The sequence below is a fragment of the Pogona vitticeps genome, chromosome 3, assembly GCF_051106095.1.
Source record: "Pogona vitticeps strain Pit_001003342236 chromosome 3, PviZW2.1, whole genome shotgun sequence".
NCBI lineage: Eukaryota > Metazoa > Chordata > Lepidosauria > Squamata > Agamidae > Pogona > Pogona vitticeps.
In genome coordinates this window covers 63,555,337-63,574,296 of record NC_135785.1, presented here as the reverse complement: position 1 = coordinate 63,574,296, position 18,960 = coordinate 63,555,337, and the positions used below count along the sequence as shown (strand labels likewise).

At 40.2% G+C, this 18,960-nt stretch overlaps 1 protein-coding gene across 1 annotated transcript in view; it reads left to right on the top strand.

Annotated features, from left to right (window-relative positions):
* CCDC186 (coiled-coil domain containing 186) overlaps positions 1 to 16,792 on the top strand; it is a 52,653-nt gene extending 35,861 nt beyond the window's left edge. The window contains exons 11-17 of the mRNA XM_020779915.3: positions 1,087 to 1,342; positions 3,048 to 3,237; positions 3,335 to 3,415; positions 4,458 to 4,668; positions 7,558 to 7,777; positions 9,951 to 10,063; positions 13,737 to 16,792. Of these exons, the coding sequence (XP_020635574.3) occupies positions 1,087 to 1,342; positions 3,048 to 3,237; positions 3,335 to 3,415; positions 4,458 to 4,668; positions 7,558 to 7,777; positions 9,951 to 10,034 (1,042 nt within the window). The 3' untranslated portion in view covers positions 10,035 to 10,063; positions 13,737 to 16,792. The remainder of the gene's footprint in view (positions 1 to 1,086; positions 1,343 to 3,047; positions 3,238 to 3,334; positions 3,416 to 4,457; positions 4,669 to 7,557; positions 7,778 to 9,950; positions 10,064 to 13,736) is intronic.
* Positions 16,793 to 18,960: the final 2,168 nt, after the last annotated feature.

The window sequence follows — 18,960 nt, the reverse complement described above, 5'->3', positions numbered from 1 at the left end:
CAAATTACAGTAGATTTACTTAGAATATAGCCTTGTAAATTACAGAACAATCTAATTTGCACATAATCAGAATAAAAACATCTCTGTACAATTATCCTTCTATGCCATAGGGGTGAGCTAAGATTGAAAGTTATTTTTTTATTCTCCTTGTGGTTTTACTGTGTCTCATACTTGCTGTTTATACAGTGGGGTCTTGACTTGAGAACTTAATCCGTATTGGAAGGCGGTTCTCAAGTCAAAAAGTCTGTAAGTCAAGTCTCCATTGACCTACAGTGCATTGAAAACCGATTAATCCCGTAACAGGCCGTTTTTGTTCCATTTTGGTTTTTTTCTGGTCTGTAAGTTAAATCTCAGTCTGCAAGTCAAACCTAAATTTTGCGGCCAGAGAAGTCTGTAACTCAAAAAGTCTGTAAGTCAAGCCGTCTGTAAGTCAAGGGTCCACTGTATGAGAATTTAATATATGCAAGTCTCATATAAACAGCAAACTATTCCTATAGCCCATATCTCTTGTACGTGTTGATTATCTGAGATGTATGTAGCACTGTTTCAACAATCATCAGCCTCCCTTAGGATTTATAGGACTCAACATTTGCATGTCCTTAAATTCCATTTGGCTCTCATTAACAGTGCAACACTAACTTTTTCTAGGAAATGTGTAATCACAATACCTGCAGTTTGCAACGAGTACCCTCTTAATGATCAAAATGAGTCCTGAAATGAAATGCTTCTTCATTTCAGAGTGAAAAATAAACTATTCAAGGTTAATTGGTTTCTAGCTCTTATGGCACTTTTCAGGAGTGAGCTGCTCAAGTAAAGAGTAAATCTCCCACAATATACCTTGTGTAGTGAAATCATTCCTACATAACACAGAGACTAATTTAGCTCACTAGCCATGTTTGACCCAAGAGACTGTGGCTTGTTTTCATTGCAAAGTATGTGTGGATAGCAATCAGTGGGAACCAGTCCAACAACTTGAAGTCTCCAGACTGGTGATAAACTGAGAGGCCAAGAAGTTGGTATTTGATATATGCTTGTTTGGTTTGAATAATTCTTCTTAATTTTTAAATGTCCATTTTGATTTCACAGGGATGAACAAGAGATAAACTCTTTGAAGGAAGAAGTGGACAGCCTTAATAATCTCCTCAGCGACTTCCAGAAAGATATTGATGGAAGCCGGAAAAGAGAATCAGAGCTCTTGGTCTTCACTGAAAAACTGACCACTAAAAATGCCCAACTTCAATCAGAAACCAACTCTTTACAGGTGCAGCTTGATAAGCTTGTCTACAGTGAGAGAGATCTGCAGAATCAGCTGGAACTTGTTAGGCAAGCAAGAGATGAGCTGGTAAATTGAATTCTTATTAGAAAGTTTATGCAACTATTTTTTCAATAAAATTCTACAGGTTTGAATAAGAATTCACTGTTGAGATCCATCAGTGTGCTTTGGTAGCCAGTACCTGCCAAATAGGGACTTCCTTTGAAGGCTTTTAGGCTTGCATTGTATCATGTTTTGTGCAGTGACAAGAGTTCCTTGTCAGGAGGAGAGACTCTGCTTTTGTAAACCAAACCCTGCTTTCAAAGGTTTCGTCTTGTGACAGAGGGTTTAAGACGTCCCAAACATGTTACAACATGGGCAGAAAAAAGCCCCAAACACACCCAGACAGGGGTGGTCCCTCTTCATTAGCCTGAACTAGAAAGTAGCTGGATTCTTTGCCTGTTGTACTCTTCCAGTTTTAGGCTGGTTAAAATAATTTCCTTTCAGCAAGGAAAAGGAAGGCTAAATTGAATTATTGGTTCCAACTAGAATAGACCCACTCAGTTAGTGGGACTTAAATATATGTTGATTTAACAAGTCCCATTTGTCCAGTATGTCTCCTCTGTTTGGGACTAACCTTTGGATTTAAGCTGGAGCTCCTTGATGTCACATTAGCTAAGTGAGGAAACAAGACTTCAAAGACATGAAGGATCCTCTAATACTCTAAGCTGATTCTAGTAGCTTGAAAAACCAAACTACTTCTGCTTGTTCAAGTTGTAAATTGCATTCAATTGTAAGTTCTCTAGCAAGATAGGCCACATACGTACTAGCACCCGTAGAAGTGCTATTTAGGAGTATAGTATAGAGATACATGCCAATTGCAGATCTGAACAAGTGATATAATCAGAAATGAAGCTCACAGCAGGTATTGCAGAATGTGGGCCAAGACATTTTTCTGCCTGGGGCAAAACATGTGTACTGCTGCCACCAGCACATCTATGCACACATGCCATGGGACATATTAGTTGAAATAGCCAAGTTATTCTGGAGTTTAAAAAAAACTCACAAAAATATAAATCTCACAAAAGTATCCCTGGCTGTCAAAAAAAAAAAAACAACATTTAAGAATTAAATAACAGTTTGCTGCTGTTTTACGACCTGCAGAATCTGCTGCCCTAGGAGGCCACTTTACTGTTTAATGGTACAGCTGGCCCAGGCATGATCGATGAGCCCCAGCTTCTGCAAGATGGGAGGGGGGTAATATGTGGCTGTCTGTGGAAGAATGAATCGCTCTTCTATAAAATGTACCTTCCGTGTCTTCTGTAATGATAGCAAAGCAACTCTTTGGCTGTGGCAAGTCAGGCTGGAATCCAGGAAGCCTGTAAAAATGTTTTTATTGATTATGGCTTTTATTTATTTATTTATTTATTTTATTTAACTTATATGCCGCCCACACTACCCGAAGGTCTTTTAAGGGTTCTTAAGCCTCAGAATGTTGAGGTTGAACATTCTGATAATGGTCATTTGGGGTTTTAAAATAGCTTCAGCTTTGATTCTGGTTTACTCAATTGTAAGTTTTATTCTTTTAGGTACCTAGGGAGCCTTCATTGGGACTGAAATGCAGTTCATAAATATTCTTTTTTTTTCTCCTTTGTCAATCATTGACTGATTTTCCACTCTTCTCAGAACAACTGCATTCATTTTCTGTATTCCATGACAAGTTTATCCCTAGAATATTACAGAGACGTTTATATTCTCTTTTTCTCTCTTTTTGTTTGTTATTTCCTAATTTCAGGCAACTAAATTGGAGAAGGAAGAAGAACTTCACAAGGACAGGGTTCAGGCACTACAGGCAGACCTGGTGTCTCAGCAGAAAGCATTAGCAGACCTTAACACCCAGGTGGACGAATTAAAGGATGAGTTGATTACTCAGAAGCGAAAACATGCAGCAAACCTGAAAGACCTCACTAAGCAACTCCAGCAAGGTTAACATTTCTCAGACCTTGGCTTGTATGCTGTTCTTTTTGCACATGAGTTAAAACATCCATGTTGTGTCAAAGAGCTTGTATTTTGTTTCCCTAGCACGAAGAAAACTGGATCAGCTTGAAAATGGCAACTATGACAAAGAGGTCAGCAGTATGGGGAGTCGTTCTAGCTCATCAGGTAGGTTGTTCCATGAATCTTGTCATCATCATCATCATCATCATCATCATCATCATCATCATCATCATCATAGCTATTTAAACTACATTGTCCATCTACATTATTTTCTTTCTTTCTTAGAAGTTACTTTTTCTCCTGGATTTCACCATGCTTAAACTCATGCTGTTGAGGTTTTGTAGGAAGCCATTTCCAGGAGAACTACTGTGAATACTAATTTCCTGTCTGCCTGACTTGCTTGAAAAATTACAAAACACTCTGCACCTTAGAAGGGATAGATTATGAGAACAGCAGTTCTTAATAGATAAAATATGCTGGCTGATAGCCATACTTTTCTTCATTATGGGGAAAAAATATCTGAGCAGAAGTTGGTTGTGTTTGTTCACTGATAAGGCAACTGCAGAAACCACAACAAACGAACCAGATCCAGCTTCTGAAATGAAGCTTTTGCTCTGAGAGTCCTGCATCTTGAAGTGAGTTGTGCAGGGCTGCCCTGGAATGTCAGAATAGGTATTCAGGATTTTAAGTCTCTTTCTGTCTGATTGATTTTTATCTTCAAGTGCACCTCAGGTGGCAAATAAAAATTTTGCTATTTTGAATATTCCATTCTTGAAGGCTGGGAGTGTGCAAATGAAAAATGTATTTGCACATTACAGAGACTGAGCCTACTGCTTAAAAATTCATTGCTTCTCTCATACCTTTAATCTGCAGAGAACTCATAAGTCTCTGCTCAGTCTAGGGGCTTGCCATTAATCTACATGATCTGTAACTGGCATCAGTCCTCATTCTAGAAAGACCTTTAAGTTCAAAGCTTATTTTGTCAGTTTAGTCACTGGCAGCACTGGACTTCCATTTCTTGCTTGAAAAGGGATATGACCTTCCTTTTTTTTCAGGTATTCAGTGGGGCCAGTACTAAAGTGAGAAATGTTTAACACTATTCTGAAGATGTCCATGTTGTTTTTGCAAATATAAAAGAGGAACAGGCAAAACCAGCTGGGTTTAGAACTGTGTACTCTAGTGAAGAATTAACCATTGCTTTTGACAGGATCTCTCAATGCTCGAAGCAGCAATGAAGATCGGTCCCCAGAAAACAGTGGCTCCTCAGTAGCTGTTGACCATTTTCCTGAAGTGGACAAAACCATTTTGATTGAGAGAATAGTAAGGCTACAGAAAGCACACGCTCGGAAAAATGAAAAGATGGAATTCATGGAAGATCATATCAAACAGCTGGTGGAAGAAATCAGGAAGAAAACTAAGTATGTGTAGTTCTTAGTCTATCTGGCTGTTGTTTGAAAAATGTTCTTTGCAAGATGGCATTGTCAGTCTTAACACAAGTGCCAGGACCTTGGTCTCTGCTGCAACAAACATAGGACAGTTACCTACCGTATTTTTCCGTGTATAAGAAACCCCCCACTTTTCTAACCCAAAAGTAAGAAATATAAGTGGAACTTAGCAAAGCCCTGGAGGATCACTTTGATCCCTGCTTTCCCTTCCATTTGTTTTTGTTCTCTCCTCAGCTTACTTCCATGTATAAGACGACCTTCAATTTATGTTCTAAAGATTTTAGACAAAAGTATAGTCTTATACACGGAAAATACAGTAATTAGTTGTACAAATAGTGCCCCACATCTAAAAATAGCCTTTGGGTGTTGTTATGTTTAGTAGGTTGAGGGTGGAGGCACACTTTCTGTAATGAGTGGAAATTTCTTCCTTTTCTCATGCATTTGCACTAATACAGAAAAGCCTGTCATCAGTAAACAAGCTTACAACAAAATTAAACAAAAGTAGCACTGGTGCTTAGAGGATCATGATTCACAACTAATTTTGTTGAGATATATGAAGTAGTTTGTGCTGTATGTTGCTTGAAAGTGAAGCACTTCCAGAGCAATTTGATGTTCTCCTTAATTGCTATTTTTCATGCAAATTGAGAGTAAATTACCTACTGGGAAGTCATTAAGCTTGAAAGTATTCCTGCAGATTTTAAACACTAAGCTGTTTATCTTTGTTAAGGAACAGCTAACTTGTACAGTACTGTGGTGCCTCGCAAGACAAGCACTCTGTTTTACGACGAAATCGCATAACGATGAAGTTTTGCGATCGCAAAAGCGATGTTTCCTATGGGATTTTTTCGCTTTGCGATGATCGGTTCCCTGCTTTGGGAACCAATTCTCGCAAAACGACGATTTTCCTACAGATGATCGGTGGTTTCAAAATGGCCGCCGGGTTAAAAAAATGGCCGCCTGCTGTTTTCTGGGACGGATTCTTCACTGCATGGGCAGCGAAAATGGCCGCTCTATAGAGGATCTTCGCTGGACGGTGAGTTTCGAGCCCATAGGAACGCATTAATTGGGTTTTAATGCGTTTCTGTGGGCTTTTAAATTTCGCTTTACGATGTTTTCATTCTACAGCGATTTCGCTGGAACGAATTAACATCGTAATACGAGGCACCATTGTATTTGTTGCTTTGGTTTAAAACTGCTAAGTAATTGTGCATCTGCATGTCACTGCAACAATGTGTTCAAGATGTCAATTTTAGAAAGACGTGATTGCTACGCACACCTATCAGTGTCAATTTTTGATTCAAACCCCTTCCCCGAAAAGCTGGATTTTTATTTCAATGTCCCACATAGTCTCTACAAATTTACCAAACCTGTTATTTCATTTGCACATTCAGAACAAGCTAATCAGCTCTTCTTGGAAATGCATGCATCTAAATTATTAACTACAAAAGTGATGTCAAAAGATTGTCCCTCGAGGACCTTGCTATGTTAAAATTTGAGAGTGTGACACTGGAAGCCTGGGAGTGTGTCCTAAGGTTGCTTTTGTTTTGCAGAGGTGAAAGTAAGAAGGGTGTATTGCGCTTTCTGTTGCTGAAGCTTTCTTTTTCACTTCTTGGGATTTTCTGTCTATTGATTGATTGATTGATCGATCGATCGATCGATCGATCGATTGATTGATTGATTGATTGATTGATTGATTGCATTTATATGCCGCCCATCTAGACATGGTCTACTCTGGGTGGCTCACAACATACAAATAGAAACAATTTAAAATATATACAATTTACATAGATAAAACAAAGAAGTATAAAATCAAAGAACTTACAATTTTAACAATTAATTTAAAAGTAAAGAGTTCCAAGATGACACAAGTTAAAAGGAAAGAAATAAGAAATAAGCATCACTTAATTGACTGAAGGGAAAGCCTGCTTGAATAGTCAAGTTTTCAGTTGGCTTTTGAAAACGCCCAGCGAGGGTGCCAGCCGAATGCTGGATTCCAGTTCTGTTGTGACATAAGCCAGCTGGAATGATCCTGGTGTAATGAAAGGGAGTGTTCTAGACCTGGAGAAGAGGGGTAGTGACCTTATGCAGAGTGAAAGGATGGATAAGTTTAGTTTCTGTACTCTGCAGGGCAGTAGGTATAAACAGAAGTGCTCTGAAGCCACCTGGGAAAATGAAGGGACTTTTAATGTTGAAGGGCTCAAGTGAAGGCAGACTTAAAACCCACTTCATTTATAATATTTTTTTTACTATATAAGCTTGTGTAATGATCAGTGTGCACAAGAAAAAGGAACATTAAAATAGGAAAGGGATGTGTGTTCAAGGAATAAGAGTTAACTCAGTTTCCCCAGAAAAGTATACCTGAGAGCTTTTAGTTTGGGAACATGGCTTAGCTGAGGGGTGTTGGGTGCTTTTTTCAGCATGATGGCTGAATTTGTTGTTCTGGCCTAATCCGTTTGGCACCCTATGTCATCTCTGCCCGGAGGTACTGCACAGTTGGTGTACATACCATACTTGGCTCCTAATCCCAGGGCCTCTTGTAGAGGAATGGGAGCAACATCCAATCCAGCATATCCATGGTCATTTTTGCGCCTGGAAAACCCAGCTGGGTTGTATCATAAGACAGAGCCAGCAGCTGATTTCCTACAGTGGGGCTTGATCCATCTATGGATCCTGCATGGATCCATAGATGGATCAATGATCTTGATTGTGTGTGTGTGAGAACCTCCTATACAGTAGGAGAGGGGGGATTTTTAGTCACATTTTTCCAGACTCCCCCAGCCAGCATGGCCACTGGGAGTTGCCATCAGTTTTTAGCTTGCCCTGCATTAGGTTTGTATCTTAATGCTGTTTTATTTTGTCCAGAATAATCCAAAGTTACATTCTGAGGGAAGAAGCTGGAACACTTTCGTCTGAGGCCTCTGATTTCAATAAAGTGCATTTAAGCAGGCGTGGTGGGATCATGGCCTCTCTGTACACATCACACCCAGCAGACAGCGGGCTTACACTGGAACTTTCTCTGGAGATAAACAAGAAGCTTCAAGCAGTGTTGGAGGATACTTTACTGAAGAATATTACTCTAAAGGTGAGCCTTCTTTGTTCTCCCACAGGAGCATTAAATATATGGCAACAAAGTCTTAAACAAGAAATCTTGCATGAGTTTTTTTTAAAAAAGAGATAACAGTTTCTTATTAAGTCAAGGGATCTGAGGTAATTATGTGCATTCAGTCCACACACATGAATGATGTTATTAAATTAATTAAAATGGAAGTGGGGAACATCTTTCAGTGTGCGGGCCTGGTGCAATTTCAGATATACTTTCTAGCTCATTTTAAAGACAAAGAGCAGGAACAAAAATAACAAAAATATCTTAGATTAAAGGTCTGAACTGCCAGTAACAAAATCTTAGAAGCAGCATTTTGAGCTTTCTAGAACTGAAGGCCAGGCCTGTAGGAAAACTAGAAAACCGCCCAATGGCCAAGTCATAAGAAAAAGGAAGTGGCCATCTTGGGAACCTCAGATTGTTGATTATGCCGTAGAATCCAAAGCTTCTTACTGCTGCCTTAAAAGCTACTAGGACTGCATTGGGGGAAAAAAGCAGCTAAGGCCACACAGTTACTAGGGAGTAATTCCTGTTATGCCAGAAAGACTTGAGTCCATGCAGTGGGGTCAGTCTTTCTGAAATAAAATGGAACAGAATAGTCATGACAACTATACTAGTCCAAACCAGAACAGTGTGAACACCCTGGAATGGCTCTCAGTGGATGAGGACATATCAGAAGTGCTCTACCAGTGGCTAAAAAGAGCACTTCCAGTATTGGGAGGGTAGTTCACTGGGAAGTACTGATGGCAATTCCCAGTGGCCATGCTGGCTGGGGGATTCTGGAAAAATGTGACTCAAAATCCCCCCTCCCCTTCTGTATAGGAGGCTCTCACACACACAGAATCAAGATCATTGATCCATCTATGGATCCATGCAGGATGCATAGATGGATCAAGCCCCACTGTAGGAAATCAGCCGCTGGCTCTGTGTTATGATACAACCCAGCTGGGTTTTCCAGGGGCAAAAATGACCATGGATATGCTGGATTGGATGTTGCTCCCATTCCTCTACAAGAGGCCCTGGGATTAGGAGTCAAGTATGGAGGTATTTTCCATTCCACTGAAACAGACAGGAAGGAAAAGAGTAAAACAATGATACTGGTGTCTGGCTGGATAGCTCAGTGGGATAGGCATCTGGCTGCGGAGATAAGAGGTTGGGAGTTTGATTCCCCTCTGTGCCTTCAGGGAAAGACCCAGCCTGTGTGGCCTTGGACAAGCTGACCAGCCCCAGGTTGCCCCATAAGAAAGGAATGGCAAACAATTTCTAAGTACAGTGGGGCCTCGACTTACGAATGTCCCTACTTACGAACATTTTGAGTTATGAAAAGCTCCGGCCGCAAAATTTTGCTTCAACTTGCGGCCGGAGCTTCCAGTTACAAACAGAAAAAGGCGGGGGGAAAGGGCAGGGAATTCAAACCATTGGTGGCGAAGAGGCTGCTTCTTCACCCCAACGGTTAGGAAAAAGGGAGGCTCAGCCTCCCGGTCTTCCAACACTGCCCTGACCTCCGCGCCGGTGCCGGCTTCCCAGGCATCCAAACTTCCTCTGCTGCCCTCTGCCTCCCATCCCCGTTGCCCTCTGCCTCCTGTTCCCACGGGGACAGGAGGCAGAGGGCAGCGGGGTGCAGCTTTGGAAGCCCAGGATTTTTTTTCTTTGGCCGGAATGGATTAATTGGTTTTCAGTGCATTCCTATTGGAAATGGTGCTTCGACTTCCAAAATTCTCAAGTTACAGCCACTGGTCCACTGTATTCTCTACCTGGAACACCCTTAAAAGGGTCACCGTAAGTCAGAATTGACTTGATGGCACATGATTATTATTAATTATACTGGTGATGAAAAGCCACCAGCTCAACCCAACTCCATTTCCTGCCATGGTTCATACGATCTGGTAGGAATTTTGCTTCAACTTACGGCCAAAGCAAATTTTCTGTAGAGGACAGCTTTCAGGCATGCTCTAAATGCAGTCACGGCTTTTAAAATAGTTTGTCTTGGATATGAGGAAATAAAATTATATTGATTGAATACATCTCATTTGTAAATGTGTATTACTTTCAGACTCTAATAGATATGCATCCTTGATGGTTATATAGTTTTTCTTGATGATTATGTGTAGCTTTTAACTTGGTCCACTAATATTTCTCCCTTGTGTCTTCAAAGGAAAATCTGCAGACACTAGGAACAGAAATAGAACGGCTAATTAAGCAGCAGCATGAACTGGAACAGAGGCTGAAACAGACATAACAAAGACTAAGTCTAAGGAGGCGGAAAAGGCAGGTGCTTCAAACCCTATTGCTATATAAGCTGGATGTCTGCCAGTGTCTTCTGTCAATTCCATGAAACTTTAACAAAGCACATTGACATATGCTTGTGAGCAGCATTTACAAGATCCCAGTGCCTCCTTTGCTAGAAGCAACAAAGACTTTAAATGTGTAAACTTCATTTATATCCATGTTGCTTTTCCCAAAACAAGATTTTAGCATTTACAACTTCAATTTAACGACAGTGAAGAAAAAAACCTCTCTGCTTTGTGCAATTATATCATCTTAGTGAAGAAGTTTGAAAGAAGAACTGATTTTTGAGTGGTGGTTTGTCTTTTTTTAAAGGATAAGATGCAGTATGTTGGCTGTTGATATGTTAAACTTATTACCTACTAGGGTGTAAATGCATCCCACAAAAGCCACATACATTCTTGGTTTTATTTAATCTGCTAGCCTGTAGCATGCATTGGAAAAGAGCTTCACAATACACTATTTCCTTTTACATAACCTAAAGTCAGGATAATAAAGATATTAACAACTGGAGAACAGGGTTTTTTTGGGAGGGGGAGGAAATCTTTGGATTTTTCAGGTGTGAATGGGCTTTTTTCAAAGATTAAGATACATTGATCAAGAAACTTCTGTAATAGTTAATTGAAATACAGAATTGAATGATAAGTCTTACCCTTTGTAAATTAAAATTGAAGTAACAATTGTATGTTTCTATTGCAGTGTAAATATGAATGATAAAATAGTAACATATCACATTGCTGTGTGTATAGTGAGACAGTCATAAGTACTAAGTGGGTGGAAGAATGGAGGAGTGGATTTATCAGGACTCCTCACTTACTAAGGGAGTGAGTTCACAGTTTAAGGGTGTATTTCGTCCACTTTTTGGTGCATTGCAGGAATGGGCTGGTTTGCTCCTACCGACAATGATCGGGTGACAAATTAACTAGAGCAAACCAGCCCATCCCCAGAGCAGTCCTATCTACAGCTTTTGGCTTTCTGCTCCCTTCCTAGCTTCCGGATAGTTGTTGTTGTTGTTGTTGTTTTGGGTTTTGTGGGGGGGGGGGGTAGGATTGCTCTAATTTGGTTTGTTTCCAGTGTGTGTGAGAATGCTGGAAACAAACCAAAAATGAACCTTCTCTTGTCAATTTGCCAATATTGTGAAGTGGCTTAAGAAAAAAACCAGTTTAGGATATGACAACTTGAACACTTTTTCAGATCTTTGGAGAGGTCAAGGAAGTGAATATTTTCAAAAGGGTATTAAGGCAGCACATATTTGCTGTCTCACTTAAAAGGTATGAAAGAGAAATGGGAAACTTCCCCAGAAGCAGGGGGAGAAAGGAAGGTGCAATAAGGGGGATTTTTCTTTGCTTTACTCTAAATACGTAAACTCAATATACTTTTTTTTTAAATGGACTTCCTTGGCCCCTCCATGTACAGTGGACCCTCGACTTACAGATGGCTCAACTTACAGACTTTTCGAGTTACAGAGTATTCTCTGGCCGCAAAATTTAGGTTCAACTTGCAGCCAAAGAATCGACCTACAGACTAGGAAAAAACCCAAAATGGAACAAAAACGGTCGGTTACTGGATTAATCGGTTTTCAATGCATTGTAGGTCAAAGGAGACTTGACCTGCAGCCACTGTTCCAATACGGATTAATTCTGTAAGTAGAGGGTCCACTGTAGCTGGGAAGCCTTTAATTTGCCAATATCCTGAAGTGCCTCTCTTCTTAAGCCATTTCCTGATACTGGCAAGTTGACAGTGGGCTGGTGCAAACCAAATATGGTTCCTGCAAGTCCAGATGTCTTGTAGTGACCCTGTTTAGCCTGCACCAGCCTATTCTAAGGCTAAGATCATTTTCACAGGCTATACAGCAGTGGTAGTTTAATAGCATGCACAGCTCATGCAAAATGATAGAACAACCTTCTATTATTTGCTGCTTTGGTGGGTTACTCCTGCCTTTTACACCAGGAAAAAGTAATAGTGTTACCTCTGCTTGCAGTACATAGGCGAACAATTCCCAAAACAGAAAAGAAGAGAAGGACAAGTTAGTAGAAGCTGTGGCCTTGCCTTTTTGTCTTGGCTTGGACAAGAACCAGCATGTATCTGCATTGTTTCCCAGGAGTAGCAGAGCCATAGGAAGAAGCTTCAGTTTCTGATGCTCGAATGTCTTGATGTTCCCTCTTTCCAGGGCAGGGCTGATGAAGCAGTGCTTGTTCAGGTTTGTACCTGTTCGAGTACTAAGAAGAAGGAAGCTCAGGCAAAACCTTGCCTTTCGACTTCTCTTTTCCCTTCCTTTGGGAAATGAACAACTAATGGAACTGAATTAGCTTAATAAAATTTTGCTTTGTTTAAAAGATAGAAGCTGTCCAAAACCCTATTGCAGCAGCAGAAAAAAACCCCCACAAAAAAACAGAATTTTTAATCTTGTGTTACTGTCTTCTTTTGAAAAGCTAAAGCTAGAGTAATCAAAAGGCCAACTGATTCTTTTCCGCCCGTAAACGGTTCGATACTAATTTACTTTCTCCCCTCCACCGCTCCTTTATAAAAAGACTCTCTCTCCTGCTGTAGAATAGGGGAGGAACCTTGATAGGCTAGCATGCACAGTGTCAACTTTCAATCTTCCTTTCGATTATTTATTCCAAAGTACAACGCTTCACTTGAATTGTTTACTCAGCTTCATGTGGTTCCATTCTTTTTCTTAAGTATGTGGATTTATTATACTGTGAAAAAAATAAGGCTTCTTTGGCAGAAACTAAAATTCATTGTATAAATATGTAGATAATGCTAGAGTTTATATTTTTTTAAAAGCTGCACATTTCACATTTTTCCGAAAGCATGGTACAAGTGTACAATAGTAATATTACTGTAAGAAAAACATGTTTGCCTTCCAATTTATAATGTTAAGTTGTACATCTTAGTTACCTGTACATGGCAGGTGATGGGAAGGAGGTGGGGGAATAATGCTCCTCATTGTTGTGCATAATGATTTTAGACCGTAATCATATACCAATGTTTCTGCAAGTACTCAAATGTTCGTCTCTATGTGTATATGACTCTACATTTTTCTAGATTCAGTTCATATATGCGGACCAAGAGAATTTTTTTCATTGAAATGAGAAATCCTAGTTAATTACACAAGGCTGGTTTTAAAGATTGGAGCTTAAGAAGGGATTGCATGTCAAGGTGTTTGCAAAAACAGGGTTTCTTAATTATACATGGAAAGACTTACTGTCTTTTCAGGGTATATCATAAATTCAGCTTATGAGCCAGAACCATGTTAGAAAACTTTTGGATTCATAAGCAGACTAAATCTTGTTTAAAATGCATCCCTGGCCTATCTATTCCATGTGATTTTGTGTATGTGTGAGAGAGAAAGAAACAGAAGAAAATGCAGACAGGGATTGATGGATAAACAAAAGAAAAATAAGAAAATTGCTGTCCACAAGTTCCGAACCAGTAACTAACGTTGGCTGCTTTTTTAAATGTAAAAACAAATTATCCACAGCATTTATCTATATGGGCACATTTGTCTTTGTTGTATGCTGATAAAGGAAAATGCACAAAACAGTGTTTCTAATTTTGGAGACCATGGCAGGTTTTACTTTGTATAATTGTAGAGAAATATGGATAATTGTAGTGTGACTCAGTAATTGGTATTATTCTTCCAATGCAGATTGGTGTGAAGAAAACCATGGTGGAGATGGGAACATGTGCAATTGCTCCTGAAGGTTTTCAGCAATTTTAATCTTGCAAGACTCAAGCTGAAGCTTCCTTTTACACTAGCTTTTTCTTTACCATAGGACAGTTTAGGAAAAGGGTTTCTTGCGATTACATGAAAGACATCTGTCAAAATACTATCTTATATCCCACCATTACTTCTAGAGGAGGTTTGTTTGTAACCCTTGAAGATGGGTCCAGCATAATGGGAGTTGCCATCTGAAAATTTTGGAAGACCACAAATTTTCTGTCCCTGATTCATTCATATCATCCCTGTATTTGAAGGTGTGATTAAAATGCTGTGGACTTGGGCATATTTTTAACTTTCTTTTTCATAAATGTATTCAGATTTCTAAGAGAGTATTTAGATAAAATGGCTTGCGATCCATGAGTGGGTCATGTGCCTTCCCCTCCCCCTCCCTTTGGAAGCAAATGCAACGAGGCAAGGTTAGGTGGAGAGGAATTCTTAGACTGGTGCGGAGGTGAAGTTTCCTCCCATGCTCCCTTCCTGCTTGGCAGCACCTGTGCTTGCTCATGCATACAATGCAAATTGCCCTGGGACTGATATTGTGAAGAGTAGGGTGTCAATACCTTTCAATCAATGGAGTGGAGAACCTTTAGCCATCCAAATGGCGCTAATCCCTTGCCATTGGCCATCTTAAGTGAAGTTGGTGGAGCTGAACTCCAAAACCTCTGCAGAGCCAGACATCCTCCCCCCTCATAGTGCGTTGATAAGATATCCTGCATTTTGCTGGAATTTAGAAATGTTCCTTTGTGCTCACAGTTCTTCCTAGAACTGGATTGCAGCTTTTGTAGTCATGCCATCCTCATGTTTTATCTCTGCTGTTTCAGAGCTGGGTATTGTAGCAGCTGGATTCTTCATTATTTGTACTATAAGCTTCTTCTTAAATGAACACTGGGAGATCCAAGGGTCATGTCTTTTTCTGTTAGGACTAGAGGAAAATTAGGTATCAGAGGAAAAGCTTTTCTCATAAGCTGCTTGGTACACAACTTGCCTGCAAGCAACTTGGACATACAGTAGATGGTTTGTTCCCTAGACTCTAATTTTCTTCATCTTTTTACTTTCCAGCCTTCTTTTCTTCTGACATCTCTCTTTATTTTTGCAGAGGTTTTTTTTTTTTACTGACCTCTAGGTCTTATTGAAGGATGTCCTCCAGCAACTATGTCAGTATTTACAGATCTGTGCACTCAGTTAGACTGTTCATATACACAAAATTTTTCTTCATCATGGTAATTTTTGTGCCAAGAAAATCTGCTTTTTGCAGCTTGTATAAATTAAAGCAAAACCAAATATTTTCATGTGACTTAAACTTTTGTTAGCTATTGGGAGGGAATGTATACTTTCTTAAATCATTGGGGCAGGGGGCAGTGAGCTATGCAGAGCTGGGAAATCGTATCACCCTGACTAACGGAAAGCTTAGTAGGATAGCCCCATCCACTGAAGTGGCATCAAGCATTACCCACAGCATAGAGAGCTAGCTTTGCAACCATCAGGAGTAGAGACTTGATTTTGGAGATTTAATGAAAGCAGACTTTCTCAGGAATCTGAATGCTGCTCCGGTTCCAAATTATGTGTATTTCCTATGTTTGTGAATTGAATATTTGAGCGTCCATATTGGGCTGTTTTACCATCACCGTACTAGAACCTACCTCCTTTTCTGAGCATTTATGTGCCTCCCATCATACATATCTAGAGAGACACTTGCTGTCATCTAAGGACACATCTGAGGGCTCCATTCAGCTCTTAAGTGCAAAAGAATGCTGACTGACCTAAAAATACTGACTTGTGTATGCTTGCACGGGCACAGTCCATAGAATTTCAGAGAGTGCATAAATGATAGCTGATTCACATGAATGTGTCTGTCACTCAGTTTCTCATCATGTGATTATGCCTTACGGCTGGCTAAATGACTGTGTTGCAAAATACTATGTTTCAGGGAATGCTGACCAATAGTTCTACTTTGGTATTAGACTTGGTGGTGGCTTAATCATACATGCAGTGAATCACTGTATGTTGCCACAGAGATTGGTATCTATAATCTGGTTACTAGTGACAGCTGTCTTTACCACTAGAGGCAGCTGGGAAGAATGTGGAAACAGACATGTTTGGTTTTGCTTCTTTGTTTAGTCTGTAAAGCAAGAATTTCCTATGTTACTGGCTTTTCTCCAGGGGGGGAAAAAGTGCCATGAACACTAATAATTATTTGCTAGTATTTTGTCCTGCGAGTTTCTGAAACAAAAAGATATGTGAAGTATGTTCTTTTCATTCTGATTTTCTTCCCATTCTATAATGTTGTCTGAGAATACACAAATCCCTATGGATGTTATGCTATATTTTATTGACAGTCTTTGAAAGGCAGTTTGGTTTAATATTTTAATGACAACAGTAGGTGGTGCTAGAAAACTTTTTTCAAGTCTTCTAGTGAAATTTTAAAATCATGCAAGGAAGACATGTTGCCATATCTATGTAAATCTATGTGGATCTGAGCTTTTTTCGCATAACAAAAGCATTTATTTATTGTTTCTGTGTGCTGATAATTTCATTGGCCGACATCCTGTTGCTTAGCATAGCAAATTGAACTAGAGTAGGCCCAAATCAGTGGGGATTTGGGGAATCACCTCCTCTGCAAATTCCATTTATTCAAATAGTCCTCTTCTAGGTGTGACTTACTATAATAAAGTGAGCCAAAATTAGAGTAGACCCATTTGAATCCAGGGAACTTATAGTGGAGTTGACTCACCAGATCCCCAGTGATTCAGTGGGCCTACTCTATTACAACTTACTACACTAAGCAACAGAATTTCAGACATGTCCAATCTTCCATTTGTATATATGCCTATTAAGACACAAATTATATAAAAGTATAGCTTGAGTCTATTTATATTCTGTAGATATTTCTGTGTAAATGAAAGTTCCCTCTACCTGCCAAGATGTGACTATACATTATGTATATATTGGGAAATTTGAAATAATAAACCACATTGAACAAATCTGCAAATACTTCTCTAATACTTTTGGTTGTGATGTTTCTCACACACCCACACCCCTTTGTTTGCCCCATAAACACTCTGGTTCAACAAGGGACACACTCACATGCCACTGAAAGTTGTGCATATCCTCTGCCCCTGTTGTTTGAAGGTTAGTCAAAGCAGAACTTCTGTTCCATGCAAAATCCTGCCACATGTTAAATTCTTGATTCTCTGATCACTTACAAGAGGTAAGGGCAGCAAATAATGGAGGGAAAGGGGGTGAGGCTAGAAGGGGAACATCCATGGCTGAATTAGACCAAGATTCTTTCCTGAACTAAATGGATGGATTTGATGAAGGTGTATTTCCATAGGCAGTCATTAGTTGCATGTAAGAAAGGAGAATAATTGATGCTGGAAATATCGGGGTGGGGGCCAGAATAAAAGCTGAAAAGAACAGTGCTTGCTTAAGGATTGCCTGACTTTGGTATAACGCTGTAAGCCTCAGCCATTATCCAGCAAGCCCCTTAAAACCAGGAAGACTCAAATCTAAGTGACAGCTTGTTTATTTATTTCTTATCCTGACATATCTGGTTCGATTCCTCTCCCATTTTTGTCTTTACAACAATCTAGTGAGGTAGGCATGTTGAAACAGATTAACTGGTTGAATTCAGCATGTCAGTTTAACATTTATCCCGGGTTGCATTCTAAGAAGCCAGTTGTTGTCATTGGTACTCTCTAGAACAGGCTTGTCCAACCTGTGGCCCGAGGGCTGCATGCGGCCCAGGTTGGCTCATAATGCGGCCCAGTGCAAATTTTTATTTTTAAAGAAACTCCAAAGTTTCAAGTTACATTGCCAGCACTTGCAGCCGGAATGTGGCTGGGGCATGTCACAACGGGGGGGGGGGGGGGAGAGGGAAGGAAGGAAGGAGGGGGAGGGGAGAGGGGGGCTGTGCGACTGCATTGTGCCATCCCCATCAATAGGTGGACCCCCTCCCGGCCCCATAATGCCGCTGGAGTTGAAGCTGGCAGCCTCTGCTGTCTGAGATCGCAGTTGGCAGTAAGCGTGCTTGGAGTGGGGCTGCAGAGGATGGCTAGGGCTGCCCCCCCATGCGGCCCAAACCAAATTTTCATCTTCTAATGTGGCCCAGAGTAGGTGAAAGGTTGGACACCCTGCTCTAGAGCTTCCATTGGATCATTCTGGAGTGAGGATCCATGGCTCCCCTGAAACCCTGATCAGATACCATGCTTCTTTGAGATGTGCAGGCTGTCAATTAACTTAATTGAGAGCAGGCTGTCAATTAACTTCATTTCCCTTGAAGTGCATGCCCCCACAACTGTGCTTAAAAAAATACCTGTACTCTTTTGTAAATTATAATTCATGTCCTACCTTTTATCAGCGCTTGAGAAAAATGGTTTGCTTTGTTTGCACTACAACTCCCAGAATCCTGCCCCCCCTTTTTTTGCAATCCTTTCCTAGCCTCTACACTTAGTAATGTTGTATTTGTTATCTAGACTAGATGGGCAAAAATAAATCTGTCTCTTTTTTTGGTTGGTTGGTTGGTTAATCAGAAGGCTTGAAGATGCCAGGTGGCTAAACCTAGTTCTTAAGTGGTGCAGTAGGCATTTCAGCAAAGTATGTGGCATGCTTACTTTTGCCAAAGAACAAACTAGTTCTGTTCCCAACTTGGTCTGGAATAAAGCAGGGTGGGAAGCCCAGCTGGAGGAGGCTTCTCAGAAGGATTTCTGGGGATTTGTAAGTCCCTGTGTGTGTTTACACAAAGCATAAAAGAAGCAAAACTCTCCTGCCTTCTGTTTCTTATCTAAAGTGGACAGTTGTGGCCTCTCAGTTTATCCCTTACCAGCTTGGTTGCAGGAATCAGTGAGAGGAGGATAAAGCATTTATAATTCTATGCAATGCCCTGAAACAGGGAAACAAGCCAGATTAAATTAACCTAAAACAACTGCCAGTAGAAGCTCAGTTTAAGACTTAATTTACTACATTGCAAGAAGAAGATATTGCCATGGGCTGGCTCTGGGAATAAAGGAACCTGAGGCATTTATCCATGTAGTTTCTTCTATTGTTCTTCTTTTTTTAATTCGCATGTTCATCATGCCTTTCCTCTAAAAGTTCAGTGTGGAGATAAATCCACCCTCTGTTCTCACAACAATCTCTCACAGTTGATTAAGAC